We start from the raw sequence: 21464 nt of genomic DNA, 5'->3' as shown, positions 1-21464 counted from the left end.
TTGAATTGCATACAACCCGTTCTTGGGATTTCTTGCAAGCTGAATCAGGTGTGGTTGGGGCAAGGCCTGAGAGTTCACCAGTCACTGGGGATGTAGTAATTGGAATGATTGACACAGGTAGTCCAAAATTGAAAAGAAATGTCTTCCATTTTGTGGATGGTTGGTTAAGGAATGGACCTAGTCCAAGATCTATTCATTAAGTTGCTGCACCTATGAATCTTAGGGCTGTCAATGGCTCGGGTTTGTATCAGGTTTCTGACTTGATCCGAACTCCAATACCATATATGGGCACAAAAAATGCTGACCTGAATATTATTTGGGTCGACCTGTACCCGACCCGATTAATATATGGGTCGGGTTCAGGTTATGATTTTGTTAGACATCAGGCCCGACCCAGATTGACCAAGTATTCTATGTGCATGTTTTTAGCAAATATACATAATTTAGGAGCTCGTTAACGTTTCAGATTTGGATTGCATTTTCCTGAGCAAACATACCCGGACCTAAAACAGGCTGCTTATTGTTTGGGGCAGGGTGATTGGGTTGAGTGAAACTTGATGGGCCCGATACCCGACCTAAAATATCATGTAATACTTTTTTATCAATTAAAATAATTTAAAAAATATTTGTTCTCGTGTCCTATTTTTTTTTCAAAATTAATGTACAAATCGGATTGTGTCCGTGTCTTTGTGACATAGCTGAAAGTAAACAAACCAAACAAGGCCACCGAAGAATTGTATAGCTTATGAAGTTGGTTCACATTGCAAGCGATGAGTCAAGGCAAGTTGTGCATGTACGACATACCCCCTTACTTTGCCTTTGACTCTTAATGCACGTTTGGGAGTCGCATCAAACACTACCAAGTTCATGACTTTCAAGTGTTTCTAGTGTTGAATATCGCAATTTTCTGATTATACAAGTCTGCAACTGGTTTCAATATCACAAGACGTGCAATTCATGCTTGAACCTCGCTTAGGAAGCTGATCGGTGCTCGGTACTACAACCCCTTTAGAGGCGCAAAGCAGCCGGAATCCAACTGGACATACATTCCGACAAGCTCAGCGAGGGACACCGTAGGCCATGGAACCCATACTGCGTCAACAACAGCCGGCAGGATAGTGCACAATGCGAGCTATTATGGGCTTTGACTGGGAAAAGGCTTGTTGAACGGGCTTCGTCTAGCCAGAGTTAGCGTTACAAGTTAGATACACAGGTGCGCAGAACAATCTTTAGTACTTGGCCTTGATGGCATTTAAAACCGCGCAAGGATTTTGTTTAGAGTAGGGCTCATGACAGGCCATCTAGCTATGTAAACAATTAGGCTCAATCAGTGGCTATATGCTACACAAAGGCATTAAGTTTGGGCCTTAAAACCCATTCAATTTATGTACTCTTTATGTCAAGTTTAGTTTCAATCTCAGGTTTATGTTCGACCTTTTCACAAACTTGTGAACCTTAGGCCGAAGTTATCTGTCCCTAGCGCAAAAAATCTTGCTCAATCACGGCCGTTCCTGAGACTCCCCACCTTGTTAGACCTGCTGCCGGGCCTGTACAGGAAATTGTTTTTCCTATATACATTAGGGCTCACTTATTGTTTTGATTCTTCTAAATCCTTATGATAACTCATCGGGTAATGATTATTAGTGGAGCACATTGTGGAAGCATGTTTTATGTTGTAGGTGAATTTTGCTTCTAAGATACATGCATAAATATAGGCATTCTTTTCAAAAATTGAAGATATGTTCACACGGACACCAGTAATGTCACATACAGTCATTATTCTGTCATTAATTACATTTCAATTTCCCGTGTTCCCTTCTAATTTTCAAGAATTGTCGTGTTGTACTAAGTGTATATGTACCAATGCTGAGTGGTACACTTATTTTATATTATGCGGAATTTTGATTGCTAAGCTAGACACCTGAGGACTCTGTAAGAGATCTCAATTTTAATATCTTTATATAATGGCTTTACATGGGCAGTTTCCATGGTTATGATGGATTCTGCTGCTATCAAGCTCGAAATTGTCTCATGAGCCTCTTTATAGTTCACATCAGTTCCCTTGGTCAAGAATTCTAGAATATACTTTATTCATTTTGAACTTTGAACAGAATCAACTTCATGGTGTTGTTAATTAGTGTATAGCCCATCTATGGTTGTGGCTTGTGCAGAAAGCAGCGAGCAGGCATAAAGTATTATTTGCCACAAAGCGCCCATACCAGAACTCATCAAAGTGCAGCCTAACCTTTCTACGACCATCTACTGATTTTACTTTCTATGATCTTAAACATCAACGCTAACAATAAGTGCATATTTCATTGTACAAGTAAATGCATATTCATTGTTGCAGTTTTCCAATTCTTGCAGGCTAAATTAGCTAACCATTGTCTTTGAATTTTGGCAGGTCATGGTCGATAAGCTTGCTAGGTCATTAACATGGCTGTGAAGCTTTTTATTTGCAATAGGTGAGTTGGTGCTGTCTGCTGCTTATTAGATGCAGAGATTGAGGTCGTGGTGTGGGAACTGTTCGTCTCTTCCCAGTTATACATAAAGTAGAGGGACTCTAACCATACTCGAAATGTAGCTCGGAGGAAGATTTGATTCTCAGTTACAATTCTTGATGGCTTTATTTAGTTTTTTTCCTTTTTGGACAGGTTTATTTTTCCTTTTTTTGTTAGTTTTTGTTATAGGAACTCAGTTATTATGGACCATACTAATTCAGAACCATAGTGTCTGGAGGCGGATAGAACTCATCCTCGTCAATTTTGCTGTTCATGTTTGGACACCAGCAATGAAATTAGGGAGCGTTTGAATCACGGACGCCCTTGGACAGGATGCTCCGGGATGTCCATGCACTTCCGTAAACAGGTCCGGACATGAAATTGCGTCTTTACTGGTGTTGTAGACATCTGGCCAAAGATACACACGTGTATATATATATATATATATATATATATTGTAGCATCCTATCATTAACAAAAAAATTTAAATAAAAATATTTTGGTTATAAATCTTTTGTATGCATGGTGAACGAAGTTTAGAACAGGAAAATGATGGGTGAAATCCAATCCTCGTCGGAGATTAGACCATTTTTGTTTCTCGTGGTGTTAAAAATAAACAAATGAATATATGAAAACAAAATAACCCCATTTTCTTGAGAAACCAATATCGTTAAAATCGATTCACCATGTGGTTCGGATTTTTCTTAAAGCTCCTTAATCTAATCAAATCTAATAGTTTCTGGATCAGCAACTTTTTACCATCGGATAACGTTATTAAACGATAAAAAATATTTAAAAAAGTGGTATAATTCCTGTTGTTAGGGGTGTCAAAGGTTCGGGTTTGGTTCAAACCCAGGTAAAACCAAACTCAGACCTGATTTGAGATAGTGTCATAGTGATACCAGGTCCAGACTTGGTCCTAATGGGATTCATACCATACCCCAGATCTTATAAGGATTCTATGAATGAGACCTGGATCATACCTGATAAAATAATATTTTTTGTATTTTTTTTACATTGAAGAATTGGGGATCTTAGTCCGAACTTGTGTGGGCCTGGGTCTGGTATGAAATTTCACAAGCCATACCTAGTTCCACACTTTCGGGTCTGACCCAGATTCTAATCAGACCTTGTTTATCACCAAACCCTGACTATAGGGTATGGTACGGGTCAGTCCGGTTTAAACCAAACCCATTGACACCCCTAATTGTTATATAAATCTTGAGAAAGGAAATCTCAAAAACTTCAAAACGTCTTCACCTTCTTCCCGCCATTTGTCCGAGAACGTTCTTTTCCTTCTCTCTCGCGTCACCGTGTTGGTGAGAACAGAAATCCGTCGTCCAAGCACGCGTTTAATCCGTTCTCTGCATAGGGATGACACTTGCCTAACTCTCTCTCTCTCTGATCGCTTCCCTTTTAGGGCTTGGATGATTTATGGAGAGATTGTATTCCTTCGCTCTCCTCGAATTAGGGTTCCTTCAAGCTCTCCTCCTCTCCTATTTTCTGTTGCTATCGTGGGCCTCATCATGTTTTCTTTCACCTTCTTTCTTGATCGAACCGCTCCGCTCGTTTTCGAAGCCTCCGTGAGGATCTGCTTGTTAGGGATCTCCATCTTCCTCTTTGTAAGATCTCTCTCTCTCCGATCCTTCTTTTCTTTGCCCTTCTTCTTGTCAGGATTCATAGCGATCTTTCTGTTGTGTTTCAGGTCGATCGCCGATGGGACTGGAGACCAATCCGCAGAGGCGGTTCCTTGCTCCGACGACGATGTCAGAGTACTCTTCATTTCATAGCCTGATCTCGTGGATTTTGGCCGTAAGCAATTAACGATCTCTGATTCTCTGCTCTGCTCATCTTTTTTTACTTTTAGGACGATCACTTTGATTTACTTGATTGATCTTCATGGATTTGAACAGCAATCAATCGACGATCCCTGCTCTGCTCATCCTTTTTGGGTCTTGGCCTATCGCTTTGATTTATTTGATTGATCTTTATGGATTTTATCAGTAATCAGTCGTCCATATGTTTTCTGTTTTGTTCCTCTGTTTCTTCTTGTTGTTACTGCAATCAGCTTTTGTGGATACATATAATTCTTTGGATGTGATCTTCTTTTTTGTTTGTTTTTATGTTTGATGAAATCGTTTGCTTTCATCCTGCTTTTTAGGTGCAGATAGAATGACATTGCAATCTTTTTCTGTTTTTTTGGTTATGTTACAGGTGAACAACTCTGCAACAATTACTTGCTGAAAGTCAGCATCCTTGTTCTAGTTTTTTTATATTTATCTGTCTTGGATTGCGTAGTGTTTTTCCCTCTGCAAATTATAGGAATGTTGGATCGGATCTTCACAAATTGATTCATTTCCATGTTCACACTTTGTTATGAAAGATTTGGATGTAAGCAATATCTCTAAACCAATATCTAAATCCAAGGTCTTGTTTTCGATGCATCCTTGTGCTGTTGGTTCAATCTGTAGTCATCTTTTTTTTAATTTATAACCAGAAGAAACCGCACCCGACATGCAAACCTGGTCGCTCTGGCTCAGCCCACCATACCTATGGTCATCGTGCCTTAAAACCCCGAGGCTTGGTCCCCCTGGGCCTATGCTATGCATTGGGTTGTGCAGAGGGGGCGACGCCCATGAGAATCGAACCTTGACTGCCTGTCTAGCAGCCAAGGCCCCATCCCACTATGCCACCCCTTGGGGCCAATCTGTGATCATCTAATGTGGCAAAATTGTTTCTCTGCATGCAAATTTACAGCGTTCTTACGTGGAACATATAGTGGTTAATGTCTTCCTCACTTTATCAACTTTGCCTTAGGCTGGTTATTATGGTTTAGATATACTTCTATGCACATTGCTCCAGTGCTAGTATACTTGGTGCTATTTTTTTGCATGCAATGTGTGCAATGTATAGTTCGTCTTCATCCATCCCTTGGGTTAGTTTCTCACTTAAGGCATGTCTCCGCTGTTGCATGTTCACTTGTGATTATGCTCAAAGTTCTAACGCCTTCAGTTTGGGAGATAAAACAAAGGGTAGCATCATGAGAATATCTCTCAGCCATACAGGTTGGAAGTTACCCCAGAGGCCAAGAGGATACCTTTTGATCCTTGCTGCAATAAAACAGGTAAGAAACGGTGCAATTGTTTAGATGCAATTTCATTTTCATGCACTGGAAAAAATGGGTATTGTCATCGGACTGAATGCTTCTGCGGCAGCATTAGTTCATAAAGATTAGAACTTTGTGTTAAAATTACAATCTCCTGTGGCTCTCCTGTAGCGGCATTGGTTCATAAAAGTAGAGCTTTGTTTTCAAAATTACGGTTCTTTTTTTTTCATGGAGTGAGAATTGTATTTCGAATGTATGAATTCACACTTATATTTCTTTTGATTGTGTCTATACTGCTATAGGCATTATAATTACCGCTAACAGCACAACAAGCACTGCTGTATAAGCGCGTCCTCACAATAATATAGAGTATTCATTTTTGTCCCATTAATTAGGCTGCAGGCAACCACGACTGTTGGTATGGCAGGCTGAGCCAGCTCTATCAGGTCTTCATGCCAGATACGGTTTCTTCAGGTTATATATATTGGAGGGTGGTCTGATAGACAAACCCCGTTTTCAAACCAGCAAGTAAGGAATCCTTACCAATGAGTATATTTTTTGTTAGGCCTGGAAGCTGTGATGTGCATCTCCGAATTGAAAACAAAGGTTGAATATTCTAGAAAGAAAAAAAAATTGTTTCTTGGCAGCACAATGCCAGGACTTGGGCTGTTGGGCAGCATTTCAGTGTCTTTACGTGCTAAAATGAATTTGTTTGGTTGATTTATTTTTATTTATAATTTACAAATACAAATGGCATTGAAAAAAAAAAAAGAGGGCCGAGGATGGCTCTTCTTTTTTGCCCCTTTTGTTCGTCAGCCAAATTAGGCTGCAGATTCTTCCGTCACTAATCCAAACGGTAAAAAAGATGGTTGGTGATTGGGCTTCTAGTAAACGCGGGAGAGCGTTGTTGGAAACCAAACGTCAATGGAGAAGTATGCCTTGAGCAACCATAACAACTTTCTGACGGTAATCCATCAGGGCACGCTCTGATGTTGTTCATCCGTGCGATGAACGGCATCCCAACTACCATGGATGCGATCTGTCTTCTAGATGGGTTCCACGTCTTTTTTCAGAGTCATTGATGCTGAAGAAGAGTGGCATCTAGGATTTACAAAATGAACGGCTGAAAAGCAGTTAACCAGAAGATAGTTGGGATGCAACGGCTTCCTGACGGATTGCCGTTAGAGCACGCTCTGACCTGATACTCATTTTTTGTTTTTCAGACTTTTTTTTATGTGAACGCATTGAAAAATAATAAGCACAATTCCGTTCAAACAGGGCATTATTTTTCAAAATAAAAACACTCATACATACATACTACCCTTTCGTATTATTTCTCCATAGTCAATCCTTAAGGTGGACCTATTTTGCACCTAAAGCACGCTTTTTTACGATAGTAGTATGGCTCTGTTTGGAAACTAATAGCTGAGAAGGTGTTTATGCATTTGGGATGGGAAGTGAAGTCCTCTTTACTTTGTATTCACTAAATGATGAAATTGATAGGTACCACCTAGCTGCCAAATCCAGGATTTGGCAGCTGCCACTTTTTCAAAAGCACGATCTCTATCTGACTACCAATTTTCAAACGGGGCCTATATTAAAAAAAAAACTAGCATCATTAGGTACTCAAGCACGTCAAACCCTGTGAGAAAAAGAATATAACATTCGTAGCTTAGCATAATTTAGGTGTTCGTGTACGTCAAACCCAGTACAAAAAAGTACTCGGGAACAAAAGCAATGCAAAAATAAGCTTGACATTTTCACACTCCACAAAGAATACACAAATATCATTTCAATGCAAGCTAATGGCACGTGCGCCATTATATAACATTACAATTTAAGGATTGGTCGTGTAAGATTTACTATCCTGCACTCACATATGCAGGAGTTCCTCGAGCCTTTGACTATCCGCTGGGACCGACGGACATGCAGTTTGATATTCAACAGTTTGCCTGCTATCTGTTGGGCAGAATTAAAAAGAAAATTGATATAAATGATACAAGAAAAGATAAAATCATTCGTAAGGAAGAAAACCATGGATCATTTGCCTTCAATTAGCTGCAAAAAAATCACTGTATAACAATCCTTCATTCATTCACTAACCATTACTAACATGTATTTACTATATAAGCACACATCAAAATCACGAGCTTTGTGCCAAATTTATCACAAAAGCAATGAAATATTGCAAGACAATCGCCTGCTAGTACAACACGAAGCTTTGTGCCTTTTTAGACTTTTGCCCATAATCACGCGCATTGAATGTTGTTAGCACACCCTACGGGACACATTTCATGTTAAAGTTAAGGAACCAGCAAGAGATTCAACCACCAGTTAGAGCAGACAGAAAAAGGAATTTCCCCAGATACACTGAAAGCATGTAAATGACAGACCAAACATTGCCGTTAACTAGTGATCTTTTTAGACCGCAGACAATTGGTCATGATTGTTGTGAAACAGGGATTTTAAGCCCTCAACAACAAACGAACATGGAATATTTCATGGGACACCTTGAAGCCCCATTGTTCAGTTTGTTACTGATGGTTAAAGCAGTTCCTGACCCAGTTAATTGGATCAGCACTAGAGATGAAGTAATCCACAGACACATCAAAAGTTTGATTTGCACAAAACTGTGTTTGATAAACGCCTGTGTGTATTTATGTTATATTTATATCTTTATGAAAAAAATTGTTTAATTCTGAATTGAAGCATAAAGTTTATATAACTCAGTTGGCTCTTAATTTTGAATTGAAGAAAATGTCCTTGGGCCGAATCAACGATTTTAATCAAGTTAGATGGAAATGCCCATTTGACACAATTAAAGGTTCTAACAGGAAAAGCCAAAATTGTCCCTTACGTAATATATACAAAAAGGCATTGACCATAAGTGTAGACTGAAATCACGAGGTGGAAACTGAGCACCTGAAACAAATGCATGAAAGCACTGAAGAGGTAACCTTGACATATACTCCACGAAATAACTCATGAGATTATAAAAAAGGAATATTAGAATATAGCCATATTTATGAGCTCTTATAGTACATTGGTTATTCTACTAGCATTGAATGTTGAATCATATCCATCACATTGGATCCAATTTTCACATAGCAAACAATAACCTCATATAGATTCCAAAAACATAAGACCTTTCAAATAAGAGCAATGACCTTCACACGAGAGAGAGAGAGAGAGAGAATTAGAATGTTCAACATCTAAAACAAGAAATTTAGCATACCATTCTCCAGGTTAAGTCCTCCGGACCGAATGGCTGAGCTGGACTTGAATAAAGAAAATGCCTCACAGACTAAACACAGCAGAAAATAAATCACATTGGCATGCCATTGATAATAACAACCATAGCAATAACAAACAAGCAGAATTTTGAGGTTCTTGCAATGTTGAAGGTCAAAGTATGAACATACCTGGGCAAGATTGACACGTATATCTCTGATTTTACCAGGATCAATACTCCTTAAGTGTGCTAAAAGCCAGCCTGGTTGCAAAGCATCATGTGATGAAACAAATATAGCCATCTGTCCGCAGATTAAAACTCATGTTAGGACATGAAAGACGAGGAAGGATCGGTACACTAGCATCAGTCCAAAATTAACTGCAAGATCAGATGAACTTTTTTTTCTGAGAGATCACAAAATGGTGTAGACAAGCATCTGGATGAAGCCAAATAAAATTTAAAACATCCAAATGCTTAATATAACTTTTGCTTGTTATACAAGCTGAAGCTATTACCAGATTTATGCATGATGGATAAAAATCAGCATATAAACCCTGCTGAAAGCTATTCAAAACGTGTGCTACAGAATGGCAGTGCACCTGTGTCTAGGGCAGGTAAACGAGCCGAGCTTGGGCTGTTCAGGCTTGGCTAGTTAACGGTATTCCCCAGCTTGAAATCAGCTCATGAGCTCGTCACAAGCCAACCGAGTTTACTCATTTTTTAAAATATATAATTTAATGTTTTTAAAGCTCGATAATATATGTAATGTATGTATAATGAAAGAATCATGGACAGATACACACACTCACAAGGCACACACACAACACAAGGTTTACATGGAACCTACATCCACGGTGAAGGAAGCTCTCTCTCTCTCTCTATGTGACGATAATGAGAGAGGAGAGATCAATCTTATAAGTGTTGATACATGAAGAGTCTTGTTTAACCACATGAGTTTGGTTGTTACAGGACTGATGCTTCTTATCTCTATTTGAGATAACACATGTTGATATTGTAGGAGTCTTCTTCACATGTTGGACTCGTAGAGTCCGTATTCATCTTAACAGGCCCCCTCAAGCTCATTGGGATAGACTGTACAGTGAGTTTGGTACACAGGAACTCATATCGAGCCGAGGTAAGAAGCTTTGTGAGAATATCAACAATTTTTTCAGGAGAAGGCATGTAGCAAACCAATAGTTGTCCTTTAGCAATTTGATCGCAGACAAAATGAATATCAACCTCAATATGCTTATTGCGAGTGTGAAAGATAGGATGAACTACGAGGTAAGCAACGCCAACATTATCACACCAAAGAACTTCAACAACACCATTAGGGGGAGCACAATATCCTGCTTAAGTGCTGGATCGAACCATAGTTTGTTACTTTTAAAAGCTCCAGGATATGGCATAAAAGACTCGGCCATCCTAATGTATCCAAAATCCAGCACTTTCCAAATATAAAAAAAATTAATCTTGAAAATTTTACATGTGAAGATTGTATTCTTGGCAAAATAAAAAGATTGGCATTCCAAGAGAGAACTTTTGTCTCTACATGACTGCTTGAGTTAGTGCATTAAGATGTTTTGGGTCTAATACATGTTATATCTAAGGGTGGGTTTGTATATTATGTAATCTTTGTTGATGATTTTACTACACGTGGATTTATTTTTTTAAACACAAATCTAAAGTTTTTTCATATTTTCAAATATTTCACATTTTGATCAAAAATAAACTTCAAAAAGATGTCTCTATCTTTCACATTGATTCAGGAGAAGAATTTTATCAAAAGATTTTAAAGATTACCTGTAATCAAATAGTATTATACATCAAAAATCTTGTTACTACACTTCACAACAAAACGGCTTGGCCAAAAGAAAATATAATCACATCATAGAAACCACAAGAACTTAAATCAAGCACCTAAAGAATTTTGGGCCGAAGCCACATTGACTGCAGTTTACCTTATTAATAGAATGTCATCTATCATCTTGAAAAATATATCACCTATTCTAGATTAAGAGTTTTTTGGTGCAAATGTTTTGTTTTCACTGGTAAAAATGATAAACCTTTTCCTCGTGTTATTCCTTGTGGGGTTTTTTTTATATATAAATAACTAAAAAGGCTATAAATGCGTTGATTTTAAAAGTAAGAAATTATATGTTTCAAAAATGTGTATTTCTTAGAAAAAAAATGAAATTTGAAAATCTTAAGAAAATAACTGAGTATTTTTTCCTGTTGTATCTAATTCCAAAGTTTGGTGATTGTGATGTTGATCTTGATGAGGATCAGGATATCAGAAATGATATGGTGAATGAAGAAGAATCTCGTGATAATGGGATACGTGAAGAACAACCTCGAGATCAGAATTGTATCCAATATTCCAGGTGTAATAGTTTTAAACATCTATGTGCCTTTAAAAAATATAATGAAATACAAACTAGAAGGTCATGAGTATCAAAACCCCTTAAAAAAATTGCGTCTTACGAGTCATTTTCACCTAAGTATCAATCTTACATTACATTGATACATTTCTATATAGAACCCTCAAACTATGTAAGCAGAGAAACATCCTAAATGATTAGAAGTCATGAGAGTAGAATTAGATGATTTAAAAAAGGTGAATATTTGGATTGTCCAAGATATAACTCTAGGAAATAAACCTATAGGTTGTCGATGGGTATATAAGATAAAAACCAAGAGTGATGAAACTCTTGAAAGATACAAAGCAAAGTTAGTTGCTAAGAGATACTCCCAAGAGTATGGAATAGATTATGAGAAAACTTTTGCCCATGTTGCTATGATGACCACAACTAGAACCATAGTAGCCTTTGCCGCTGTGAAGAAATGGCCTATATATCAAATGTATGTTAATAACGTGTTTCTCAATGAAAAATTGGTTTAAAAAGTGACTCTTCATTTAGATAAGACATTGTATGACTTTAAACAAACTTCAAAGGCTTGATATGACATGGTTAGTCAAGTTATACTTGATGTTGGATTTCAATCTTGTCTAACTGGCACAACTTTATTTGTTAAGATCTTTTATGCGGGTATTATTATTATTCTCCTTTACGTGGACAACATGATCATCACAGAAGGTAAAAAATAGGGAGTTGAACACATTAAAAGACTTCTCAAAACACATTTTGAAATAACTGATTTAGGGTGTTTTTAATATTTTCTTGGTATAGAAGTTGCTTATTCTTCTAAAGGTCATTTGCTAACTCAATTTAAATTTGCTTTGCATATTGTTGTCGGATACGATATCTCAGATGACAAGATCGGGGCACTATCATATCTCTCAATTACGAGACCTGACATTGCGCATGCAGATCATACAGCAAGCCAGTTTCAGTATGCTCCCACCACTGTCCATATTGGAGCAGTTTTGTGTATTATTAGATATATTAAAACTTCTATTTTTTGATGACTTTTCTTGTCTGCTTCTTCATCATTAGATTTAATTGCTTATATTGATGTTAGTTGAGGAGGTGATCCCAATAATCGGCATTCAACCATTGGTTTTTGTGTATTTTTAGGTGACTCTTTAATTTCATAGAAGTGTAAGAAGCAACAGAAAGTTTTTCTCTCTTCGACTGAAGCATAATACCGAACCATGGCTACAACTACTATCGAAGTTGTTTGGCTAAAGAAATTGTTGGCAGACATGGGAGTTCAAATTAAAGGAGCATAACAAATGTGTTGCGACAACAAAAGTTTCATCTACATTGTCAGCAACTAGACCTTTCATGAACGTATCAAGTATATAGAGATAGATTGTCACTATGTATGAGGCACTATTGATCTACCATATGTCATTTTCGAATATCAATTGGCAGATTTCATCACCAAACCTCTTGTTGCTTCTAGATTTCGTTTTCTCTTAGGCAAACTTCCAGTTATCCAAATGTAAGTTTGAAGGCGAGTTAAAAATGTAAATATATGTACATACATTAATGTACACATATGGTAACTAGTTAGTCTTGGAATTGCTAAAAGTCTAGTCAATATTGTTGACTATATATATATAGTCTTAGGATTGTTGAAAGTCAACTAGCCAACATTGTTAACTAGTTTGAATTCAACACCTATAAAGCCGTTGGGAGAGACCCCAACGGCTCTAAATAGAGTTGTTGGGTCTCTCCCGACGTCTCTATAGGGTCCCTTGGCTGTGTATAAATAGGGGATTACTCCCCTCTCTAATGCATGCTTCTTGCATGTATGTTGATTAATAAAATAATTTTTTTATCCCTTGTTTTTGCCCTCTTTAGTGAGTGTTTGTATGTGAGCCCATTTTGTGGCTTGTGTATGTTCTTTTGGTGCTTTGGTGAAACTCTTTGAGTGTCCACTTTGTTGATTTGGTGAACATCTTCAGAGGACCTTGTTTCCTTTGAGATGTGTCCGTCCACCCTTCTCTTTGGAAACAACCATGTCATACCAGCCATACCCATGTGACCTATACGCCTAAAAGAACCACACAAGGCCCTCCCATGTTACAAAACCTTGAAGGTTGTTGAATTACATCACACAATGGAAAGATTTGGTCTGTAGATACGAGTGGAGGAAAGCATAAAGGGATAAACTTATTACAATCATTATAGTCTTCCGCATCTAGAACGGTAGACCAAACATGTAACAGACGAACAGAAACAAGTAAATAAAGGACGAAAAAAATGACTCAGGGAGAGAGAGAGAGCAAGCAACAAGTAACAATGGCAGAACTTGCGTTTAGCAAAGTACATACACCATTTATGTGCATTTCTAGAACAAAGAAAAAATGCTCCATCTCACATGTTTTATCTACATTCAGATGGAATTTTTAGGCTGTATTGTGTGTGAAATTTGTACCTTATGATAATTAAGAATTCCCTCAAATGGGAGCTCCAGCTCATCACTGATGATAACAGGGATGCATCCACTAACAATAGCATCAAATAACCTAGCTGATGATGGAGTATCCCCAGCAGGGCTTAAGCAGAAAATGGATCTAGAGTACACCAAAGAAAAAGGAAAACCTTCTGTCAAATACGCATAAGTTATGGCAACATTATGGTTAAAAAGGAAGAAAAATAAATCAAAAGACAGTAGAAATTACGTGTGCATGCCATTCTGAGCAGCTGCTTTCCCTGCCACCCCAATAGTTCCCTCCTCAATAACGACACCCTCCTTGTTGACAAGTTCATCCACAAGTTTGGCACGAATTTTTCCTCCCTAAAGACGAGAAATGCAGGAATTAGCAACTATATAAGTCAAACATGAAACAAACAGATCTTTTTGACAGAGAATGATAAGGCTACATAAGCCAACCTGAGCTCGAAGCTCAAGCCTGGAGTATTCGAGCTCAGCTTGGAATAGCCTAGAGTAAGCTCAAGATAGAGTAAAGCTTGGCTTAAAAAGCTCAAGCAGGTTAATCTAATAAAAGTTGTTGCTTATTGCCAAGACTGTGGAGGCTGGGGTCAAACCAGTAACCAAAATGCAAAGCAGATGTGAATTCCACTGCACCAGTTATTTTTACAGAGAAGAAGTGACTTTAGCTCCACGGATAAAAAGTCAGCACTAATTTTTTTGTGTTATCAAACACGCCCTTAATGGGCATATTATCCACAAAGTGGGAAAAAAAATACTGAGATTTATCAGAAGTAGGCAGGATGACTTCAAAGGGAAAAATTATCACAACCATCCACATCAATAATATTCTGTTGCCTAACATGTTCATCCCAGTGCACCCACTAACCACTTCGTATCATGAATATGGTAGCTTGGAATCAGCTAGCAAGAAACCAAAGCCTCAACAAATATAAATGCAATGGACAGAGAGTCATACAGCATTCCTTTTCAGCCTTCCACGGAAGAACAGCAGGGTCTTTCTTTGAGATTCACTTTTCGATAAGCAATTGGCATCACAAACATCCACATTAGGAACATAGGGAAGAATCACATCCTTTTCCAGATAGACTTCACCAGGCTTATACCTGCATGAGTGCAGATATATATTATATATATATATATGAAACATCATTAATTTCAGAAGTCAACGATACTTGCTAGAAGAAAGACCCAATCCAACATAAGACACAAAAGAACAGAGAAAATATGACCAGTTCCCCGTAGAATCCATATCAGGTAGAAGCCAAATAGCATTTTTCATGAATCTCCTAACTGATTTGAAAGACCAAGGATGGTGAACGGGCAGTATATGATCCCTCCCTTCAGATCGCTTCCAGGATGGCTGGTCTGTGACCCATTTCAATGCCTCCTACATGCACAAACCATTGTATTATTTTCTTAGTTTAAAATGCTCAGATCATAATTGAATATTTTCCTCTCAAAAAAGTAACTGATATTTTCAGTAACATGACAGGCAAAGTTCAGACATTTTCTATATGTTGATCAACATTTCATACTTATCAATACTCTATATTATCCTTAACAAACCGATGTCCATAGAGACATGCCCAAAACTCCAGAAAAGAGCATATGAAATTCAACATATGGGTGATGATCTGGCCTCTACGTTGGCATCTATGAACTAACTTTGTAAACAGAGACACTGCAACCAGTGCAGATCCACGTGAAGAGGAGGCATACACATCAATCCATGAGTACACATGTGTGTAACCAGTAGGGACACAGATACAAATCAAAGACATGACAAATTATGAAAACTAGGACAAAGGGGCATGCACATATGCGTGTACGAGAGTCCACTTTGTAATTGGACAATTACAAAGTACCAAGTCACAGTTCCAAAACAATAAGGAATCCCACTGACAGGAAACAGAAATTAGCAATATAATCAAAACAAAAGAGTCAAGAACATTAAAAGTAACAATAAGAAGACATGGAAATGGCATCAACCATGTTCATGAGGTGCAATGGTGGATTCAGTGTCAGTGCCAGTGCCAGTGTTGGCATTGATGTCATGCAATATGAGCACGTGTATTGTGAAGCTAATTGAAGTGTGCAAATGACATAGCATGGCCATAAATCTTAGAATGCAGACAGGGAACAGAGGGTGTTGCATTTACAACAGCGGCAATACAAAAGATAAATAGCACAAATTCATACGTGAATAACAATTGTTCAGCAATGCCATAAAGAACTGAGTTGTAAGCTGGTTTGGCTTATCTACTTCCTATCATTTACCAAAACTAAAAGGGCTGACATGAGCCACATTCGGTCAAGACCATATTATTGACAATGCCACTTTTTCAACACATTATCTCAACGTCATAAGCGTAGCATCCCATATCACTTGACCAAGAAAATTATATCACCAAACATAAACCTTTGACAGGCGCCCACACCCTATATAGTCTCTTGCATTGCTGTTTCTCCATCAAAAAGAAGCTAATAGTCGTGAAAAATGGAATGTAGAACAGATCCGCATCCTCTTGACGATGAACCCTCATCACATTCTTCAACAGCCTCGAAGACTCAGGAGCAATCAAATCCGCCCACAGCCAATAATCAATTGAATGCTGCAATAGAGAACAAGTCGTGTCACATATCATCATACCTAGAAAACACATTCCATCGAATTCGTGCTAATTTAAAGATTATACAGAAAGAGGAACTTGTATCTTCCAGCATGGTACTAATGTCAAAAAACTACCAAATGAAATAGAAGCGAAGGTTTGAGGCCGTTTGACTGAACCTGGGCTAATTTCCCGGTTTAGTTCAAATTGAAAGGTAAACATACAACAACAACAACGCCTTCATCCCAAACAATTGGGGTCGGCCATATGAACCAAAAAGAAAATCATTTTGGGTCCTCCACATGAATCCTTCTCCAATCATTTCTATCCAATGTCATGTCCTCGGTGAGGTTCAAAGCCTTCATATCCTTTCTTATCATCTCCATCCAAGTCTTCTTAGGCCTACCCCGACCTCTTTGAAAGGTAAACATGGAATTATTTAAACTAATCACTGTAACACCGAAAATGGATATGTTCATGTATAATACGTATTGGTACAGGTACCTAAAAGGCTAAAATTAAGTAAGCACAGTAATGCTCGGCAAGGAAAGGAACTAAGACACGGCCATCGCCAAATAAACTATCAAAAAAAATATGAAAACCATAATTTATCATTGATACAATGAACGTAAACCATTTTCTTTGAAGTGTTGTGGTTTAAGTAAATAAATAGATCAAATTGTTAACCAATTACTGATTCCAAGTGATCACCGCAATTAGAAAACAATTTGTCAGATTTAGCTGTAACTCGAAATAAGATAAGCAAAGAACACCAAAAACCAACAGATCCCAGAGATTCTTACTCGAATGAAGTCAATATAAGTCGAGATCGAAGATCTCACCTGTTCGATCAATCTGTGAACGGGGCTACCATTCGACGTCAGATTCTCTGTCTCTCTATATGAATTCCTGAACAGACACAACAGATCATACGTGAATTTAGATGGCATATCGTAAACATAAACCCTGAGCACCGACGGATCGAAAGCTCGCTCGTCGAAAACCAGATCGTCCCCGAGCTTCACGAATTTGCCGGCAGTGTCTCCGCTGGATTCCCTAGCGGATCCCGGCGACGGCGCCCTAGTTTTCAGGAATTTCTCAAGGGAGGCGACGAAGGAGTATTCCGGGACGGTGTTCCGAGTGTAGGGTCTGACGGCGGCGAATCTAGGGCTTTGCGAGCGAGTGTAGGAGTAGATAATGAAGGAGGTGATGACGATAATGGCGACGGTGAGGGCGTAAATGAGAGTGGAGGGTCTAGTGGATAGGGAGAACGGGGAGGAGTTCTTAGGGTTTGGAAACGAGAAGCGTTTCCCCGCCATGGATGGAGTCGCTCGGCTTTCCAGAATAACAGAACGGAGGGAGCGGTATTTATTGGAGGACGGTGCCGCTGGGCTAAGTGAGTCCACGTGTGTGCTCGCTCGTGTGATCTTCAGCAAGCACGTGTGCACCGATGTCTTACACTTGCGCCTCGGTGGTGTCAACAGGACGGGTTTGGTTCGGATCCAAGTGAGACCAAACCCATATTTGATTTAAGATGCTGGTACCGGGTCTGGACTCAGGTTGAATCGGACCTACCAAAGAGAAGCCATACCTGGATCTTATTAGGATTGCATGAATCAGACTCAGATCATATCCGGTAAAATAATACTTTTTATGTTTTTTATATTTAAAAGTTGCAGATCTTAGTCAAAACTCGTGTTGGGCCCGGGTCTGGTATAAAATTTCATAAACCATACTCGGATCGACATATTAATTGGATCCTTTGAATTTGACCCGGATTCTACTTGGACCTCCTTGTTTATTACCAAACCCTAACACTATAGGGTTTGGTACTGCTCGGGTTCGGGTCAAACCTGACCCATTGACACCCCTATTTGAGCCCCTCGACCGCCTCATAAATGCAAGTGAAGATGGATCAGATATTGGTTGGGTCATGCTTGACCCAATACAGTATATCCGAACTTGAGTAACAGGTTAACAGCCTAACGGATCAGGTTACGGGTCCGTATATGATTCCATACAATGTTTGCATCCCAGCACAAACGCCACACAGACAGAACTCATGGTGTTTGCCCAGGACTAGCGCGCCCTGCGCAACACTTTATAAAGGGCCTACATAGGACGTGGTTTGTCATGTCCTGAACACAGAGCCGGACTTGTAAAGAGGCCAATGAGGCTTGGGCCTCAGGGCCCCTAGGCCCAAAAAAAAATTAGGGGCCCATTTTTAAGGCCTGAGCTCCCCATTTGTTTAGAAAAGGTTCGGGTAAAAGATCAAACCCAGATCTTTTACCTGACCCGGATCCGATTAAACATTGAAAAAATATGCGCCCCCTCGTCTTCTTCACTCTGTGCCCCCTCGTCTTCTTCAATCTGTCTGTGCCCCCTCGTCTTCTTCAATCTATGCGGTTGTGCCCTCTCATCATTCCATCTGGTCTGGTGCCTGGTGCTGGTGGAGAGTCTCATGCAGTGGATTTGTGTGATTGTGCCCTCTCGTCATTCCATCTGTGCCCTGACTCTCGTCATTCCTTCGTCTTCTTCAATCTGTGCGGTTGTGCCCTCTCGTCATTGGCCAGACTTCCTCTGGTTGGTCTTATAAGTTATAAGGTTAGTTCAAATTGTTCAATTCATATCACCATTGTATCTGCTTTTTTCTTTAACATCAACCTGCTATTTTTTTTCCACATAGTGTTTCCCCAACTTCCAGAAGTTTTCAAATCGATGTGGCTGTATGCTTGGAAAATTGTTGCATTTAGCTCAATTTTATTCTCTGTTGTTGATCATCATAGGGAGACATGTTATAAACTGACATTTAAAATCCTACCACATCAAGACCTATTTAACATAATGAAGTCCCATATTTCAAGGAACAAAAGAAGACCAAACAGCTTCCCTTGAGAAGATCAAATAGTGTCATGACTCTATGGAAAAAATCAAACTAAATGAAAGCCCTCTTTGCAAAGAAGAGAACAAAAAATGCAATAAACATTTTATACAAGTGACAAAGTCACAAACCTTTCTCCTTTCATTAACATAATTGCTCAATTTTTTACTTTAAAAAATTGTATTCATTTCACTAAATGTACAACTCTTGGAATCATACACATAAAAGAAATTCAATTCTTTTGCAATTGTCATGCATGTTTAACATTATTAAGAGCACGAATAATCCCACTGAACATCTTGATGATAGTCATTAATTTTACAATGAGCATGGCTCCTTGTAAGAAATAGCCCCATTGTTGTATGTAATGCATTAGTCAAGCACATCTCTTTTGAGACGGGAAAGTACCAAAGTCTAAAATTCCAGAATCATTGGATGACCTCATACTTGAACAGAGTGATAGATCATTGACTAAACAGTATCCTTAGCTTTGTGTTTCTTGGTGTTCTGTTGAAACTTTATACACTTTCTTTTATTGGCCTAGTCTCTAGCATGTCAAATGAAATGACTTTTGACTTTGACTAACTATGATTTTATTTTTGCTCCTTAAACTGCACTACAACTAGTTCACTACCAATCCATTATCTAGAGTCTTGTTCTCGAAACAGATAGATGGTTGAACTGTTTGGAAGCTCTGGACTTGCATGTTATTCATGAAAGTGTGCACTATAATAAAATTGGCGCAGATGTGAGTGTGTTGCTATTCACCTAGTGTATTGGTCTAAAGAAAATAAAAAGGCAACTGGATCATGATTGTCATGTACCGATCAATGACTGCAAAATATCCAGAAGTTTTTTAAATCGAAAAACTCAAAAGTGTGAAGAAATATGTGCAATATATAGTGTCATTAAATATGTGCAACTCAAGCCAAAAACCTGCTATTTTTTTCCCACATAGTGTTTCCTGCTTGGACGATTTTATGTACCTTTTACATACTTTTCTATGTTTTCAGGTCAAACATGTTGTTCTTCTGCACCATTTCATAAGTATTTAAAAGAATCTTTCTTGAAAATGCTTTGAAGAGTCTTTATCAACAACTTGTACTTGTATTATTGCTACATATCTGTGAAATGCTTCAACATCTTAATTGTAATAAAAAATTTCACTTGTTTATGATATGCAGTAAATGCCTCGGTTGTGTATATGTTCAGCGACAGTCAAAATCATCAGATTTTAAGGGTGTCTCAGGTACTTTAGTTAATTATAGGTATTTTGTTAAATTCTGATTTCTAATTTGTGATTTGTTAATTATAAGCAACAAATAATGCCTCCTAAGCATAAATCTGGTGCTCAAAAGAGAAAAAAGAGAGAAAGGAAAGCAATATTAATTCAAAGTCAAACCGGAGCTATCAACAAATATTTTAATAGAACTGTGGAACCAAATGAGGAAGCCCATGAGACCGTGGATCTGAATGAAAATGAGGAAGCCCATGAATTCATGGATCTGAATGAAAATAAGGAAGTCTATGAAACTATGCATTTGAATGAAAACGAGGAAGTGAATGAAATTATGGACTTGAATGAAAATGAGGAAGTGAATGACATCTTGTTTCAAGAAACTGAAGATGGAACTCGAACTAAAGAGATTAAAGAAACTGAAGATTCAACTACGAATTTAGAGGATTGTGCAAATTGGAATAACATCGATATGAAACTCCGAGATTTTTTAGTAGAAATGGGTCCAAAGAGAGTGGATGACATCTTGTTTCCTAAAGATAGAAACAATAAGCATTTTGATTCATCACATTATACACGTGTACTAACAAATGGGCAGACATCTGATAGAAGATGGCTAATATATTCTATCTCTTTAGATAAAATATTTTGCTTATGCTGCAAGTTGTTCAAAACACCACAAATGATGAGCAGAATGGGGCAATTGGGGAATCATGGATACAACGATTGGCATAATATGCATAAAAGTCTTAGAAATCATGAAGCTAGCAGAGATCATATTGAATGCATGTTTTCTTGGATTGATTTAGAAAAGAGACTCAAAACAAACCAAACAATTGATCATAGTGTGCAAGTTCAAATCAACAAAGAGAGGCAGCATTGGAGGCAAGTTTTAACAAGAATAATTTCCATTGTGAAAAGACTTGCCAAAAACACTTTAGCATTTCGAGGAGATAATGAGAAACTCTATGGTGAGAACAATGGCCTATTTTTGCAAATGATAGAAATGGTTGTTGAATTTGATCCAGT

At 38.2% G+C, this 21464-nt stretch overlaps 1 protein-coding gene and 1 long non-coding RNA gene across 5 annotated transcripts; one reads left to right on the top strand and one right to left on the bottom strand.

Moving 5' to 3' along the window:
- Positions 1-3816: 3816 nt before the first annotated feature.
- LOC149814109 (uncharacterized) lies at positions 3817-4942 on the top strand. The gene is made up of 3 exons (XR_016428089.1): positions 3817-4123; positions 4207-4313; positions 4716-4942. It is a non-coding gene; the product is annotated as an uncharacterized LOC149814109 (long non-coding RNA).
- A 2403-nt stretch (positions 4943-7345) lies between these two features.
- Positions 7346-17653, bottom strand: LOC149814108 (putative arabinosyltransferase ARAD1). 4 transcript variants are annotated; one of them, XM_089988474.1, is made up of 9 exons: positions 17160-17653; positions 16117-16320; positions 14938-15095; positions 14664-14811; positions 13935-14050; positions 13688-13826; positions 9030-9140; positions 8843-8911; positions 7346-7566 (listed from the first exon to the last, which is right to left on the bottom strand). In XM_089988474.1, exons 1-9 carry the CDS (start codon positions 17634-17636, stop codon positions 7438-7440), a joined length of 1551 nt encoding a protein of 516 aa, XP_089844600.1. In that variant the 5' UTR covers positions 17637-17653; the 3' UTR covers positions 7346-7437. The 4 variants fall into 4 exon arrangements, with proteins under 4 accessions (XP_089844600.1, XP_089844601.1, XP_089844602.1 ...); XM_089988475.1 differs by having other exon boundaries at positions 16147-16320; XM_089988476.1 differs by lacking the exon at positions 8843-8911.
- Positions 17654-21464: the final 3811 nt, after the last annotated feature.

The sequence above is a fragment of the Nuphar pumila genome, chromosome 15 (genome assembly GCF_984573655.1).
Source record: "Nuphar pumila chromosome 15, dmNupPumi1.hap1.1, whole genome shotgun sequence".
NCBI lineage: Eukaryota > Viridiplantae > Streptophyta > Magnoliopsida > Nymphaeales > Nymphaeaceae > Nuphar > Nuphar pumila.
Note: the sequence above shows the minus strand (reverse complement) of the source record. Positions and strands in the feature narration are given on the sequence as shown.